The sequence below is a fragment of the Cyprinodon tularosa genome, unplaced genomic scaffold, assembly GCF_016077235.1.
Source record: "Cyprinodon tularosa strain WSP-4 unplaced genomic scaffold, ASM1607723v1 ctg35, whole genome shotgun sequence".
NCBI classification, from domain to species: domain Eukaryota; kingdom Metazoa; phylum Chordata; class Actinopteri; order Cyprinodontiformes; family Cyprinodontidae; genus Cyprinodon; species Cyprinodon tularosa.
In genome coordinates, this window is record NW_024039063.1 from 1,315,004 (window position 1) to 1,333,008 (window position 18,005).

Sequence of the window (18,005 nt, forward strand, 5' to 3'; positions counted from 1 at the left end):
ATGTTGAAAAAAGGCAAAAGAATTAAACAAAAACTATCAATATTTTGTCCAATGTCAAACAGAGGATGAAGAACAGGAAGTACTTGCAACCGCACACCTCTGCCTCAGCCAGCATCCTGCGCTGGTTACCATGGAAGCACAACCCTGCACCAATAAACTGCAAGCTCTGCTCGCTGCTTACTCTATGCAATGCTGTTCTTTATTACAGGGAACAAAGGAAGCTTGAAAAAAAATGTCTCTCCACCACAAAACAAGCATGCACCAAAACTCATAGGTTCCACTTTCAGTCAGACAGAGGGCGCATGCAGCAAAGGAGGCGCGTGTGTCGTTATGTGTGCATTTCAGTACATGAGCTCAGACAACTGCCTTGCCACAGACTGTAGCTGTGCAGGTGTGAGAGACAGGGCGCAGGAATTAGAGCAGCTTAACAGAGCAACAGAAAATGGTGACATAAATGGAATATGACTCAATTGTGGTCGAGACACACATCATGCTGGGTGAATTGAACATGTTTGATGTGTTAAAATTAGGCTTTTCTACTGTGATATTCATTCCTCATAAATTTTAATTAGTAACGAAAAGAAATTAGGCCTTTTAAATACTTCAAATAATCTTTGAATGGCACCATTTTGCAACAAAAGCGGATTAAAATAAAGTTTGTCATGAAAACCTATCAAAGTCAAGCTGTAACTTGTTTCATAAAGTTCTATTGTGAAATAAATTTAAATAGGTAATCATTTAGGTTTAATAAAAACTAAAAGTCAAAACATATCACCATTTTGTAAATACAGAAAAAGAAGGAAAGTTAGCTAGAAAAACAGATTATAGAGGGTGAAGTAAAGCGACGCTGTCAATAATTGACTGATGATAACGCTGCAATAAAGGCGTCCTTTCATCAGCTGCAGCAGGGACAGTTTTCCTTTTTAAACCTCCAACTTCCCTTTTTTATTTTGGAAAAAAAATATACAACTTTTTCTGAGCTTTTTCTTGGTTAGTCTGTGGACGGAACCTGAATTCAAACAACAGAAACACAAAAATATCCTCATCTTTAAACTATAAATAGACCTCAGCGGTGTGTAGGAGATGACCAGAGTCAAACATCCACCCTGAAAAGAAGTTTAAACAGTCCAACTGGGGGTCTTTTTTTGTTATATCCTTAAGATATGTTACTGTAGAATAGACTTTTTCTTACCATTTTGTAGTTAGAGATGACTTATCAATGAATAGAATGTTCCATGTCCAGCTATTATTCCTTAGTAGCCCGTCTTGCTGCTCAAACAGCCATATTACCTGTGACTAAACTTACAGAAAAGGAGGAAATGATCTGCAAGTCAGCGTGGGCAGCAGGGTGTTTGCAAACGACACTATATGATGTCAGGCGGGGGGTTTCTTTCCTCCCCTGTTTGTTTCTGCGTGCTTGATAAAACGTAGAGTTACTTAAAATGCCAAAAAAAAAGCACAGTTTTAGTGAATCACATAATAAAGGCAAACTGACCATTTATTGTTCCTGTATTTATGGAGGTCCAGAAGGTTAACAGTAGGAGAGAATGTAAAATTAAACATAGGGCAAATGAATGGGATCTAGGTACAGCCAAAAATGATCTCTGGCAAAAACTCCTTAAAAACAAATAATGCATTTGCTAAGCTATTATTTACAAAAAATAATGTCACTCAGTTTATGAAGCTTAAATGATATTTAAGAATATTGTAATCAGTAATACAAATGGATGTACAATAACTGATCAGTAGATATTGCAGATTGTTCATTTTCACGAGTTCTATCATAAATGTAAGTCTATAAAACAACTTTTCTTTAAGGGCCACTGAGAAATTTTTCAGATGGTTGATGTTAAGAAAAGTGAAGTATTAATTTATGAAGATTCTTTAAGGGGAGCAGAAAAAACACCAAATAGTACAATTCTTTGATGTGTTGAGTCTTCATCTCCATTTTTGATCAAAAAATATATATGAGTCGATTTGGATTTTCTGACCGTAAAGTTAAGCATTTCCAATTATATCCAGTTCATCCAAGGAGGGGGTTGTCGTCCATCGCAGGGGCTCCAGGTGCTCCGGCCATTCCATTAGGCATAGCGATGGAGTTTAAAGGATTGGGATATTGGTTAAGTGGCTGGGGGGCAGTTGGGCTCATCATCATCACAAATCCAGGTTGAGGCTGAACTACAGCAGGGGGCGCCAAAACACCTTGTGGCCCCCCAGCTGGCATTCCAGGAACAGAGGGCCAGAACCCTGTCTGGTTGCCCAGAAGACCCTGCTGACCCCAGGGCATTGGATTTGGAGATAATGGTGGAGAGATGTATGGGGAGCCCCCTGGTGGCTGTCTGGGGAACATGGAGAGAATCTGAGCGGTGGAGAGGCCTTGCTGTGGAGACTCTGCAGGAGAAGCTGAAATAAATCCAAAAGTTATTCTGCAATATAATCACTACACAATGCATGAGGTCTCATGTTTTGAAAATTAAACATGTCTGCATTAATTCATGAGTTAACTCATTCCTTTCTTTTCCCCTGCAAATTCACACACAATACAGCAATAGTGTGACATCCTTTTTAGTCTGTGCAGATCTGCACAATATTATGCTGGACAACCGGATTTAGATAGATGTTCCGCAGTCAGATGAACTTAGTATTATTGTGTGAGGAATCCACCGCTCTTGTCTTGTCACTTTAAAATCTGGCCCTTGTTTTACCTTCCATCAGTGCTCCATGTTACATTATTTTTTTTTTATTTGTTTGTTTTTAAGCCCTCTTAACTACAAATTAATGCTACCATAGCTTTTAAGTAATAACATTTTTTTCCAGCTGCAGCAAAGTCTATGCCTGTTTGGTTTGACATTGACAGACCTAATGATAAGTGATATCAAAATTTTTTTTTTTTTATAATTTTGTTTGCTCATAAGCCTCTGTATTACTTTCTGTAGTTAAGCTTAACAAATTCCCAAAACAGGGGGAGCCTGGGTTGTTTTCCTGACATTAAAATATCTCTGCATTCTTTGCACAGTAGCAGTGATACTATCAGACATGCTGACTTTTTGGAACAGCCTTTTACAGGTGCCGATGTTAAGAGGTAAATATATTCAATATGTTTGTCTAAAGTACTTTTGCATACATTGTATACATTCAATGTCATATTTAAATACATGTGCTGCACAGCTTTTTACTTTATTATCGGCTGTAATCTCTTCCCTTCCGCTCAGAAATAGCCACAACTTTTAGACTCACCCTCCTCTATGTGAACGGCCCACAGGGAAATCCAGAATGGATTCACTCCAAAATATTGTTTTAATAAACTCTGATATAGCTATTATTATAAACTAATGAAAGAGTAATGGTCTAGGTCAAGTAGATCCCAATAACATCCAGAGCACAAAAACAGCAATTTTCTCAGAAAGATTAATCTACAGAACTCGAAAGGGAAATTCTTAAATTTGATAAATCTGAGAAGTCTGACATAAAAACCTATCATTTCTGAATTAAACTGAGTTTTTGGCTGATTATTTCTTTAAAGGTTTCAGACCCTACCATCATAATTAATTAAAAGTAAACAACACTACTTATATGATATGTACTAATCTTACAAAGTCTGTTAATATTTTGGTTGAAACTTATATCAGACAAGATTCTTAGTAGATTTGTACCAAATGAAAGTTACTGGAATATGGTACTTATAAGAACAATAAATCAGGTGACATTTGACTGTTAAATTATTACCAAATTTTGTGTTTTTCCTGAATATTTAAAGACTTTTTAATACTTATACTCGTCGTCTTCAGCTTATCTGGGACTGGGTCGGGCGGGCAGCAGTCTCAGAAGAGACTCTCAGACCTGCCTCTCCCCATATACCTTCTCCAGCTCCTCATGGAGAAGCCCGAGGCACTTCAGGGCCAGCCGAGAGCATCCCACCAGGGTGTCCTGGGGGTCTCCTGTCCCTTCTTCCATGCCTACAACACCTTCCGAGGGAGGCATCTAGGGGGCATCTGGAACAGGTTTCAGAGCCACCTCAGCTGACTCCTGACCGAGCTCCTCACCCTATCTGTACAGGAGTTTCCAGCCACCTTGCAGAGAAAGCTAATTTCAGCCGCTTGTACTGGAATCTTGTTCTTTTGGTCATGAACATAGACCAACTGGTAAATCAAGAACTTTGGCTTTTGGCTCAGCATTCTCTTTATTACCACAGACCAGTGCAGCATCCACATTTTTGCAGCAGATGCTTGGATCTGTCTATGAGTCTCCCGCTCCATCCTCCCCTCTCTCATGAACCAGACCCCAATCTCCCTGAACTCTTTCCCTCGAGGCAGTAACTCTCCTCCATGCTGAGGGGAAAAGCCACCTTTTCTGGTCGAGAACCATGGCCTCATACTTGGAGGGGCTGATTTTCAGCTGTAAGACCGACCAGTAAATTGAAAGTTGATTGCATAAGTCATATCTGTCCAAAATTGTTGTATCTAACTTGATCATCCACTTGTTTTGCTGATAAACTGTACAGGGTCGCTTATTGTGTTGTCTACATGTCTGGGGCATTGGCAATTTACTCTGTTTGTGTGTCTGTGTGTCTAATACTGTCACGATTTGGTTAAAAGGTTTAGATTGGACCCAAACGCAGAAGCTGGGAGGCAGAGGTGAATTCTTGGAGGGTTTATTGCAAGATAAGGCAACAAAAACAGGTATCCAAAAATCCAACTTAAAAAATGGTAAACAAAAACAGGAATCCAAAAATCCAACTTAAAAAATGTTTAACAAAAACAGGAATCCAAAAATCCAACATAAAAATCAAACACTAACCAGAACCATGGAGACATCAGGGAAAAACCAACAAGGAGCCAGGGTGAGGAAAGGTAAAGACGAGGAACCAGCAAAGAGGGACTGCAGAGGGAGTGTATTTATGGCTGACTGAACAAAGGTAGAGGTAATGAGCTGATAGGGAACAGGTGTGATTAGAGCTGACGAGGAAGCCAAGGGAAAAGAACACAAGGAGGCAGCAGGGGACAGACAGAAAAACCTAAGCAACTTAAATGAATCCAGACACACCAAAAAAGCTAGAAATCAATGAAAAACCTGGCTAAACTTGAAACAGAAAACTTAAAGAAAAACAACAGAACCAAGATCATTACAAATACTATCTTTTTCAGTCACTGCCTCTGCCTCTGTATTCCCTGGTCCACCTAACACCTTCTCTTTTAGGCACATTTTTAAAATGTTAGATGTGGACAGAATAATGTTCTGTTATACGGATAAGTTAGAATAAAGGAAAAACTTCTGTCTTAATCTCCCCTTATCCACAAAACTGACTACAAAATGTTAAGTTTCCACATGCAATTAAATGTAGACCTCACTGCCTCTAATATGCATGAACCAACACAAACAACAGCAATGGTAGACATAAGATTTGTAGCTCTGTTTTAAAACAAGTTTTCAGAAGCTTTTTGATTTATTTTGAATTTTATATCTACACGATTTTCTCTTCTGTGATTGGTTGACACTCTTCTTCATGCATCGTTTACATACTGCTTCTTTATTCCTTTTCTGCCTTTTTCTTTAGCATTGTTACAGAGCCACACGTTGACTTGGAATTGTTGCAACAACCTCGTTCCTGCTCCTGACTTAATGTTGTTTCATCTTTACACTGAAATATTTCTGTGCAGATACCTTATTTGACTTTGTGTAGATATAGTAGAGACACTGTAATATGTCCTGTTAGTAATTTCAACCATAATTGTACTAGGAGGGACCATATGCAAACAGTTTGCACAAAGTTGGGATCAGGAAAATAAAAGTTAAATCTTCTAATCAGTCAAACTAACCAGGGGTAACTTCAGAGAAAGCACTCACACTATCCTCCTCTCTACACCGAACATCCGAACATCAGACTTGACATTATGCAGTCAGGCAGGAGCCCTTCTCCTGGCGACTACCAAACCCCTACTCAGGGAGAAACAAATTATTACTATAGATAACATGTCTCCACTTCTCTGCTCTCCAATTGCTGCTTGAAGCCTTATGAATGTCTTTTCTAAAAAAACAAAAAAAACAACCATAAATTGACTTTGTATTCAGGTTGGATTCTGCAGGTTGATCTCCACCACCTGTCCTGCACTGCCCTAGTCTATTTATAAACTCCTGTGGTTCTTTGTGCAGTTTCCTGTCATGGTTTAAACATCTCCGTAAACTTTGTTTTATTCTCTGTCTAGTCTTGCCAAAACAAACTGTATTTGCATTCCTTCTCTTTGCTTCCCAAACATGGTTTATCATCCAAACACTTGAATGGCATCCCAGCCATCATTGGAACATTGTTCTGGTCTAACTTTAGATATTTGTTTTACGTGTAGCCGTAGCAGAGGAGGTCAACTTTAACAAACAGAAGTATGAAATTCAAATCAATAAACCTTATGCTAGCCACATGAATCAATGATATCCTCACATTTCCAGACAAAAGAAATCTTGCAGGTGGAGGCAGAGCAGAAAAAACCTCATTGGTACTCAGGTAATCACTTACTTGGCTGGCTTACAGAAGGGATCTGATCTGGGCTCAGAGGCTCTGTCATTGGTGGGGAAAATATCTGCATCAATTCATTACTTGTAGAGGTCTGCAGACAGAAAGGCAAGAACAGAAAGCTTAACCTACAGTTTTACTGACAATAAGCAGAGACAAGGTATGTAATACCTTTACTCTCCCACAGTAAGAAAAATTGGGTGTGGGAGTAAAAACAAGATTAGAAACAACAAAACAAGTCGACATAAAACGAAGAATTAAATAAGATGCGTTATTTTGTACCTGGTTTGTTTGTCCTGATGAGGAGTCAGGTGGTGGATTTAGCACCGTCTCCTCAGCTTCTCCCTAAAAAAAAAACAGGGAATATCTAATCATATCCTTCATATTTATATCTTCAGGGGATACCAGATCTTTTTTTTGACTTTTTTATTTACCATCTCCTGGGAAGCCACACCTTCATTCAGCACCACTAAAGATATATCCTGTAAAAAAAAAAAAAAAAAAATCTAGGTAATAAACAAGCAAGCAGACAAAGAACCATATGAAATTGGCAAAGACATGAATAAGATTTAGTCTGACTGGGGTCTCTGCAGGTTTATGAGAAGTCTCCTGGTCCACACGCTGGCAAACCTCCATGATGTCTGAAAGGATTGGATCTGCCTGGAACACATAGAACAGATAAGTAAATCACTGTTGTAGCTGGTATTAGTCATAGCAATAGCAGGCAGTCATCTAGTCTCAGTCTGTTTAGGCTTCATATAATGTAAAGCTATGACTGCCCTCCTTTTATGATCTTAAAAAAATGGATAACTTACAAACATTTTTTTTGTAACACATATGGACATACAGATCTGTTATGTCAACTTTGTCAAGACTGAATAATTTAATAATGTGGATAAATTATCCATAAAAAGTGATGAATGGAACATTTTAGTATCTTCAGCTAAATAAAAAATTTATGATTTTGTTGTTAAATAGCAGGACTGGGTTTCCTGTAACATCTTTAAAAGTTTTCTATGTGTTTTATCAGATTCATGGTGAGAGACACAGGGCTATTGCAATGAAAAGTCTGTTTGCCTTAGCGATGCTTTCATTTCTGGATTGAAAAGATCAAAGTGTAACTTTCACATAATAAGTTCAATCAAACCACCACACAGATGAAGTTTGGTTGGTAACAATTATTTCTACCATTATTTCCTGTTGCCAGTTAAAGGACTTTGTAAATGTGTCTGAACTGCAGGCAATAATCAGATTTCTTTTGTTTAAAAAAAAATCACAGATACGTGAACATACTGCTGGAAGTTGCAAATGAATTACAATAAAAGGTGCACTTAAAAAAAGAACTGCAGTGAAGGTTTGTGCTTAAAAACGTTGTGTGACTCTTTTCCTAGGCTTAAACAATTAGTTAAAGATGATGCTCAACAACAGTCATTTGTGCTTTGCAATTAATTTATTACAATGAGATTTATATTTATTGCATAAGATATAATTTGTGACACATACAAAGGTTGATTAACCTCTCTTCGATAAACGTAAAACTCATAGTTTTCCTTATTTCATGGCTAACAATGTTTTTATTAAACTTGCTTTGTGAAAAGATGGCTTGTACTTATAAAAGGACCCCAGGTTTAAGGCAGCTTTTGCTCGTCAATATTTAAATGGATTTTCCAGGTGAATAAGGCTAAATCAGGTGTTGATTTGATCTGTTTCCCTAAATTACAAAAAAAAAAACATTTTGTATTCTTAAAGGTATAGTATCCTCTAATATCTTTAGATACAAATTATGCTGAAAGGTTGATCTCTTTATGCACGATCTTGTCTTTATGTAAAATCAAAATATTTGCAATAAACTTAAAGAAATTTATCTGTTTTATCATAAAGGAGTTTATGATCTTTGTGTTTATGACACTTTTTTACCATCTACTCTTATTGATTCTGTTATTAAAATATAATCATGGTAATGTGGACCAGGAAAGTATTTCTCTATGGATGTTAAACAATCTTGGGGACAGTTTATGTGTTCCTTGGTAACAGCACTGAGTGTTTGCACCTGGGTGGCTGTTTTGATGTAAAAGAGGATGTAGGTTTCTTCATGTTTGTAGATGTAGGCCAGAGCTCTGGGGTCCGACTTGTCTTTTGTTACCGAGCTGATCCTGGTTCTGTCTTGGTCATGAAGACAAACCTGACAAAGAAAATACCACACAATATATACAACTTTAAAACTACTATTACAGAACATGAAGTTCTAGTCTGTACAAAAGGAGGAGCTGAGGAAAAGGGTAATTGAAAAATGCTTTATTTGGGTCAAATCTCTGATTGGTGTCCCTTTGCTTTGGCATTCATTTACTTTATAGAGAGGGACAGAGGGAAAAAGCAGTGCCACTCTACAGTAGAAAGCACATCACCTTCTTTAGATTAGAGTTATTAAGGCTTGTTCACTGCAGTTACAGAGATGCTTCCTTGCTTCAAAATTAGGCTGCATGAATACAACTTCAATAAGGGATCACACAGTTTAAAGGAGGCAGTTTAATCAATATATCTGTGCATGTCATTTTTACTCTCAAAAGTATTTATTTCCTGTATTCAAATCAACTAAAAGAATTCTGGAAATTGGTAAAGTTGGGAAGGAACAAAAAAGGATTAATTGTGTTATGTTGTTTTAGCCATCTAGAGACTGTTGAGATTAAATCTGTGATGGTTTACTTACCCCGGTCCGCTCATCCAAAATCTTTAAGCCATTGGAAGAAATTTTCAGCCATATTTTCATCTTGTGTTTTCCCATTTTTCTCTCTGCAACCTCAAAGCCCTTCAATACAAGCATGTAAAAATAATGAACCTGCAGATCACGAGGTAAGACTTAACATAAGAACATATTGCATGTTTAGTTGGTGTTGTTTGTTAAAAATCTGTAGGATCATTGAGCACTGAGTAGGTTTTGGATTTAGTTCTCATGCTGTGTGCCTTTATTTTTTAATCAACCTTATTCCTCCTGCACTGCTCATGTGTTTCATATCATTTAGTATAAGGTAATGGTTTTAGTTTGTGTTCATTTTTTCTTGTTGTTTATATTCTAGCTTTTTTTTGTCATTACACTGTCACAAGTACAGAGCAACGAAATTCACTCTCTGCATTTAACCCATCCCCACAGGGGAGCAGTGGGCTGCGATTGTGCAGTGCCCAGGGAGAAGTGTGGGTTTAGGGGTCTTTTGCTCAGGGAACCAGTGTGGTAGACTGGGGGTATGGGGCTGGAGCTTAGAACATCTGGATTCCAAGTGCAATGCCTTAACTCCTAGGCCACCCCTGTTTATTATGTTCTTACAGATCTGCCATATTCTCTTTTTTACTATGTTTTACCATTGTGCAAGAATTGTGCAAGTAAGCCTGTTTTATTCTGCATACAGAATATGTTGGAGTTGTACAAGGTTTTGGGCACCAGTACTGCTGAGTATGGGATTTCATACTCTTTTTTTTTTTTTTTTCATTTTTCTTTTTTTTTTATATACTGTTTTGTATTTTCAATAACACGAACGACACCATATTTCTTCTCACATAAAGATTTTCATTGGAAATAAAATTATTAGCTCTTAGAAAAGACGCAGCTTATTTTTTTATAACTTATATTTTATCATTTTTTTTTATCCTCCCATTATTTGGTTGTCTCCTCTCAGGATTTCAAAAATCTCTAAAAAAACAGACAAAAAGAAACTTAATGGAATAAAATATGTTGTTTTTTTTTATTTATCAAGATGCCACCAAAAAAGCAAAACTGTACCAAAAACAAAATGCAAAAAAATGTTAAACAGAATATTAATTATTTTATTTTTTTTTTAATTAAGAACAGCAAGAGTATTTGTTTTAAAGGCATTTCAACACTCTATGTAGCCAGTGGGGCTTTTTAGCATCCCTTAGATTTAAGCAGCTCTCATTGACTAAATGAGCACAAGGCTGTCAAGACAAAACAGAGGTAGACTGAGCAAAAGTCTTGAAGCTGCGGACACATTACATAACTTCTGGTTAAAACATTTTTGGGACTTGGTTAAATTCAGACATCCAAATCTAATTTTTTACCCTTTGTTTATTAACCTCTGATGTTTGTATGAATCGTGGACAAATTAAGGAGCTTAGTTATTGACCATCCTAATACATGGATTGTCAGGTATTTAGTGGCAGGTTACCTTCAGTTTCATCATAGAATCCAAACACATTTTTTCTCCCTGTGCCTGGGGAACCGGGTCCATGCCAATCAGCTTGGCCTTGTATCGGACCCCATCTCCTTCAAAGCGGGACCTGGTCTCACTCAGGACCCCTGAGAGTCACATAGAACAGGCAACACTTGAAGACGTGAAGCAAAGGAAACACGGGGGCAGCAAACATTTTTCACCAGCATTAGATGTCTAGAACTCTACAAAGTGCATTGGCGTCTAAAATCCAAGAAGATTATATTCATAAATAAAATACAAAATACATTTTTTTTACACATTTGTACTTGATTAGACTCACAGAAATAGAAAAATAAATCTTGCTCATGGTCACATGTTCTCATTCTCATTTACTTTTTACAACGCTTACCTCAGCATATTTTTCTAAAACTGTCTACTTCAGGTCCATTTTTTTTATATCTCATAAAAACATGATTTCCTTGTAATGGTTAACATGTCAGCAAGCAACATGTGAGCAGATTTTGATTCTCTTTGGTTTCCTAAGAGATAATATCGTGGGCATGTCTCTAGAAAGCTGCAATCTACACATCAAATAAACAGTCATTAATCAGGTCGACACAAAAAGCTTCCGCAAGTTAAAAATATGTTAAATTGTTTCCAGTAAAACCCAGCTGTGTGTTATTGGAAGCTTCTAAAACAGCTGGAACAAAAGAAATTTGTTCCAGAAGTAAACAAAGGAAGAACAAGAGCAAAGAACAGATGACATGGTCCTACCTGGAAAAAAGCTCCTGCTTTCCATCAGAAAAAACAGAACTCGGTGTCCTAGTCAATACTGCAGGGCCATCTTTTATAGGCTCTATTTGCAGCATGCATTGTAAGCATTTGTTCATTCTAAGATAATTAAAATACATAATACCTCTTTGGTCTCCATCATGAATGCATAAAGTTCCCATCTCTTTAAATACATTATGACAATATGCCGTTTACCACATCTTAGCATGTGTTGGAAACAGAATTTACTACCATATTCTGACCAGCTCTGCTGATTTTTTCATTAAACTAAACTTTGACCGAGTGCAGCAGTTGAACTTATGTACCTGTTGTTCTGTATTGAGTCCAGGCTCTGACAGCAGGCTTGCCCTGTGAAGAATTGCTCCCGGCCGTTTGTTCAGTCTCAGTCATTTTTGTTTGGAAATTGGTAGAGTGGCAGCTCAAGATCCTGCCAAAACTTTGCAGCTCTTAGAATTTTTTCACTGCCAAATAAAGCAAATCTCATTTATCATGATGCGAAAAGCAACAAGTAAACATCTTGAAATGTTTGCGATGCAGAAGACAAAATATCTGCTCAGGCTCACCTGTAGGGCGTGCGTCTCTCCTTTGACTCAGCTGCTTGAGCTGTCCCGCTGACAAAACTGCACAGAGTCAAAGGTCAGGCTACAGACTCATGGTGATATATTAACATCTGATGGGAGGCCCGCATGCATGGGAACTCTTTAAGTAGAATAAAAAAGAAATGACAGAGACAACAGACCATACACAGAGCTTTCTCCTTCACTAAGGGCATCTGAGGTCATGCATTTCCCTCAAAGATCAACTCTTTGGTGGTATTTTCTTAAAATAAGTTCACTTCAAATAAAAAAAGACAAAATAAAATAGAGCTACTGAAAAAAAAAAAAAAAAACGGAAGTTCATCTGGATTATTTAAGATTTTATATGTTCACTCATTTAATCAACCTGTATTTTATTTAGGCTAAAACAATATTTTTATAAGAGAAAAATACGAATTAAAGAGATATTTTTTTTAATTCACACAAAATATAAATACAGACAGTTTTATATGCTCACATGTAAACCCACGCACACACAGCCTTGTTTCATGGGGGACATTTCATTGACTTGCATTCATTTTATATGGTCTAAACCACACCCTAACCCTAACTATCACCAACATATACCTAACCTTAATCTAACCTGAATTTACACCTTCTTCCTAAACCTACAGTAACCCCAACTCAAAGAACAGAACTTTACCTTGGGGACCAGTTGAATGTCCCAATATGTATCTGTAATTCCCCACATGTTTGATATTTTACAAAATACTTTCTCTGTGTTGCAGGTAAAACAAAACCACACACCCACACACAGAAGTTTGTATTTCTGTCCATATTTAGACTTTAAATTGACTTATTTTCATTTTATTTATGCATTTATGCCTAACCCTGACATTTATCCTAACCCTAACTTTTACCAGTGTATTCTGAACCTTAACCTTGGACTAAATTTAAGTCACAGCCTAATTGGTAGGATCTTCCTAAATTCTTATTCTTTATCCTCTTTTTCTTTTATTTTCTTGATTATTTTTCCTCTGAAACACCCAATTGTGTCTTTTTTTCAACTATTCAGTAGCTGATGTTAAGGGAAGTACAGAGAATTTGGAGGTAGCCCCTTGAGTCCACTTTTGCAGTGTAAATGTATCTCTGAAACCAAAGATGTTTGTCAGCATGACTGCGCCACTAGCCTGCTTGATAGATGACACAGTAGGTTTCCAACTCTCAATCTGGCTCCTCCAAACACCCTTCCTACATTGTTATAAAAAATAAAACTGCAACATCATTAAGGTCAAAATACCAACTTATATATTAACATTTTGAAGAAGATTATGGTTTATCATACTAATATTTGATATATTTCTGGATTTATTTTTCTTTTGTTTACACAGCTGGATTCCTTACATTGAAACTATGCAATTTCTAATATTTCTGCAGCAAATGTCCCTATATTGGCACAGTAGAACCATTAGTATTGGCACAATCTGGTTGAATTGTAAAGTCCCTTTAGATGACGTGTTGTGAATTGGCACTATATAAATGAACTGAAACTGAAACAACCAAGTTCCTCAAATTAACCTTGGACTAAATTTAAGTCACAGCCTAATTGGTAGGATCTTCCTAAATTCTCACAAAATCTTACAGTGATATATAAAGAAAAAACTTTGGCAACCTTTATTCCCTAAGGTGGTATGTGGCTGAATTTCTACTTCACTGCAGTAAAAAAAAACAAAAAAAAAAAAAAAAAAAAACAGGTGTTTTGTATTGGCCTGTAGAAACATGCACATACCAAATGGCTCACAAGAAGTGACTGTGGATGAGATTACGCATCCCTGCAGCATTGGCATGTTGCTCCACAGGCGCAGGGGGAGAACCCCGACCCCGTCGGACAGCACTTCTGAAAAACGAGATTGGGAGATCCCAGCTCTCGCTGCAACCGTACGCTGGAATGACCCAGATGCAAAAAAGTGCAACGTTGCAAGGAGTTTTGTGATATCTGGTATTGCGTGGGTCCTCCTTGTGGCTGGCTCCAAATCCATTCTGAGTTCCCCCAACAGCTCCAAAATGGCAATGCTGGATAAACGATATGTTTTAAAGATCGTTTCCTCCTTCATTGCAAAAATATTCACACGGAGTGAAAAAATGCGTTCTCTGCGTCTCCTTGCTTCATTTCGATGTCTCCTTCTTGCGACAATAACCGCTGCCATGTGTGCGCAATTACGCATACAGACCATTTGCACCTTCTTTTGAAACGTGTTAAATATAGAGTCAGATACCGTTAGCAAAATTGTTTTTAGGTTTGATAAATCACTTTGCGAGTGCTAAATTAATATATTTACATGTTCTCCTCCCACAAGACGCACTTTTGCGTGTAAACGCCCCATATTGAATATTCATTGCAGAAAAAGTACTAAATGGATAAGAGGCGCTATTTAGCACGTTTTAAAGACCAAATCCTTTTAGCACGCTGTTGATAGATCAGTTTGTACATTTTTTAGCGTGCGCAGTGAAATAGCTCACGTTTTTATACACGCAAACCTTTGATAGATCCGGCCCACAGTGTATACAAAAAGAAATTTTGTTCAGTACAGCTCTCAAGACTTTTATATTTCTAAAGTGCAGCAGTGACAAAATGTAAACATGTTGATCAAATGTAAACATAACACTGGTGTATGCTGGTGAAGATTCTTAGACTGGTATATGATTTCCAACATTTTTTTTTACAACTCTAACATTCAGCGGTCTAATAGTAGGGAAGAAGCTGTTCTGGTATCTGCTGGACTTGCATTGTGTGGGGGAGGCAGAGTTATGTGATTAATGGGGAGCGAAAAGTAGTGATCATCTGACCAAACTTTCAGTTAACTGAGTTCACTAAAATGTCCACTTTATAGTCCCTACTCTATATAGTAATGGAGGGATCTAGGGGTTAGGGTGGACTTTCAGATACAGCCAGAGGGCCGGATCTATCAAAGGTTTGCGTGTATTAAAACGTGAGCTATTTCACTGCGCACGCTAAAAAATGTACAAACTGATCTATCAACAGCGTGCTAAAAGCATTTGGTCTTTAAAACGTGCTAAATAGCGCCTCTGATCCATTTAGTACTTTTTCTGCAATGAATATGCAATATGGGGCGTTTACACGCTAAAGTGCGTCTTGTGGGAGGAGAACATGTAAATATATTAATTTAGCACTCGCAAAGTGATTTATCAAACTTGAACGCAATTTTGCTAACGGTATCTGACTCTATATTTAACACGTTTCAAAAGAAGGTGCAAATGGTCTGTATGCGTAATTGCGCACACATGGCAGCGGTTATTGTCGCAAGAAGGAGACATGGAAATAAAGCAAGGAGACGCAGAGAACGCATTTTTTCACTCCGTGTGAATATTTTTGCAATGAATGAGGAAACGATCATCAAAACATATAGTTTATCCAGCATTGCCATTTTGGAGCTGTTGGGGGAACTCCGAATGGATTTGGAGCCAGGCACAAGAGGACTCCCGCAATACCAGATATCACGAAACTCCTTGCAACATTGCACTTTTTTGCATCTGGGTCATTCCAGCGTACGGTTGCAGCGAGAGCTGGGATCTCCTAATCTCGTTTTTTCAGAAGTGCTGTCCGACGGGGTCGGGGTTCTCCCCCTGCGCCTGTGGAGCAACGTGCCAAATGCTGCGGGGATCTCATCCACAGTCACAGGCCAATACAAAACACCTGTTTTTTTTTTTTTTTTTTTTTTTTTTTTCTTTTTACTGCAGCACATACCACCTTAGGGAATAAAGGTTGCCAATTTATATATATATAAATATATATATATATATATATATATATATATATATATATATATATATATATATATATATATATATATATATATTTACTTATTTATTTTTTTTGTTGGGGGTCACTGTAAGATTTAAATTTCTTAATGCACTAGTTTGTACAGACTACAAACTACTTTGCCGCAAACCACAAAACGCGCAAAACCATCATTTAAATAGGGCGTCTCCAACAGTTTTGCACCTTCCACCAGTTACGCAATCACTCTTGTTAAATCACCCGCAAACCATGGTTCAGCCCCTCGCGCAAAATTCCAGTTTGCGAGCGCAAATTACTGCACGCAAAATTGGATCTTGATAAATCCGGCCCAGAGAGTCCTACCAGCTTTCCTGTCCTTCTCCATGACATAATGCTACCATTCCTGCATCATTTCTGAACTGAAACCCATTTTTTTTGCCTGACGCTGACAGCAGCAAAGTTGTGACACCTCAGAATGAATTGTAGCGCTGTGTAATTGTTTGCACTGATGCTCTGCAGTTGTTTATAAAAGGCTTCCAAAAACTTTCTCAACTTTTGTAAATCAGCAGTTCTGGTTAAATCTCCTCTATGTTCAAAGTCAATCTAACGACTCCAGTCAAACACTTGCAAACATCTTTATCTTGGCAAGGAGACAGCAACAGCTGCAGTCCATCATCCTTACTAATGAGAATTTAACAGGCCTTGCCCTGGGTAAGTTACACAACATTCAACCATTTTCAGCACCATTTTTAAAAGAGATTTATAGGGGTTGTATAACAGCTATTATATGTAATTCTGACCCTTTTTGCCTTAAAGAAATCCGAACATGAATTACAAGTTAATCTGTATTTCAGTCTAATTAAAAAGAATGTTCATATTAGACTCTAATCTTCCTGTTATTATTAACTAGGAGGACCTTTGGGCTCCTTCTCTTCTGTAATCAATGCGCTGTGGGAAATCCAGATGGTTTTCTGGAATAACTCAGGATGTGGATATCATAGAAGATTTAATGACTGAGTGGACGTTACAGGTCAAGCAGATCCTGATTACATCCAAGGAAAACAATCAGCAGCTTTATTTTCTCAGAATGCATGACTCTCGAAAATTCAGAGAAAATGGAACAACTAGTTTCACAAACTAATCAGAGTGACTCACAATGAGCCGCTAAAGCATTGTGTTTGATGAAAATAATTAGGAACGCCTCAAATCAATTCCTCTAATATATAAATTTAAAGGGAAACTCCGTTTTTTTTTTTTTTTACATTGGGCACTTTATTTTACGTTATTACGTCATGTTCTACTCACCCATATGAGTTTTGTGTCATTTGAAGATATTCGGTCAGGTTATATCCAAGTAATGTCTTCCTATGAGCAAATTACTTGAAGGCACAAACTAAACTGTTCATAATTTATCATTTATGTTATGCCAGCATTCATAACATGTAGGCGAATCACTGTCCCCCAGACATCCGTGGTTATATTATTTATATTTATATTTTTTTAAAACAAAGCGGAAATCCAACTTGTTAAAGTTAGGTTCCTCTTTTTTAATTACAGGGAATCTATGTTTTACTCAATCTTAGAGGATTTTGATGTTAGAAACAGGAAGTTGGCATCTCCAAACTGCTTCACCAATCGGAGGATGAAATTTAGCATAGAATCTTGTTAGACTGAAAAATTCAAGGTTCTATATCATACTTTGTACACTGAAAAAAAATAAAGTTTTAGGCAAATATTAGCTGCAAATTGCTGTTTGTACCTTCAAAATGACATTTTATTTAATGTGTTATCTATATCCATCAAAAGACAAGTTGATTTAATTGATCTTACTAAATAGTATAAACAAAACATTTTCACTTAGTTAGCATCTTAACAGATACAAGTAATATGTACTTGGATATTAGGTGTAAACTCTGGCTTTTTTCCTTGCCTGACCATGTTTAGGTCAGAAAAAAAATGGTTTATTTGCTGGCTACATGGTGGTGCAGTTTCTATCATTGTTGCCTTGCAGCAAGAAGGTTCCGGTTACTCCGTCTTCCCCCCACAGTGCAAAAACACGGCTGTTATATTAATTGGCTTCTTAATTCTCCTTGTGCATTCATACATCTCTGGGCCTCTCTGTGTAAAATTTACTAGCAAAACAAAAGTGTGTCTTTTGTTGATGAGACACATTTTTTTGTATAATTTACTTGAGCTTGTTAAATCATCCCTTC

General features: G+C 37.2%; 2 protein-coding genes across 2 annotated transcripts in view; both read right to left on the reverse strand.

Moving 5' to 3' along the window:
* si:ch73-40i7.2 (FYN-binding protein 1) overlaps positions 1-1,416 on the reverse strand; it is a 33,485-nt gene extending 32,069 nt beyond the window's left edge. Inside the window, exon 1 of the mRNA XM_038295002.1 lies at positions 1,193-1,416. Within this exon, the coding sequence (XP_038150930.1) occupies positions 1,193-1,195 (3 nt within the window). The 5' untranslated portion in view covers positions 1,196-1,416. The remainder of the gene's footprint in view (positions 1-1,192) is intronic.
* A 64-nt stretch (positions 1,417-1,480) lies between these two features.
* Positions 1,481-12,118, reverse strand: LOC119789845 (disabled homolog 1-like). The gene is made up of 10 exons (XM_038295001.1): positions 12,021-12,118; positions 11,763-11,918; positions 10,681-10,811; positions 9,213-9,311; positions 8,556-8,687; positions 7,085-7,165; positions 6,940-6,987; positions 6,788-6,850; positions 6,509-6,599; positions 1,481-2,403 (listed from the first exon to the last, which is right to left on the reverse strand). Exons 2-10 carry the CDS (start codon positions 11,845-11,847, stop codon positions 2,024-2,026), a joined length of 1,110 nt encoding a protein of 369 aa, XP_038150929.1. The 5' UTR covers positions 11,848-11,918; positions 12,021-12,118; the 3' UTR covers positions 1,481-2,023.
* Between the last annotated feature and the right edge of the window lie 5,887 nt (positions 12,119-18,005).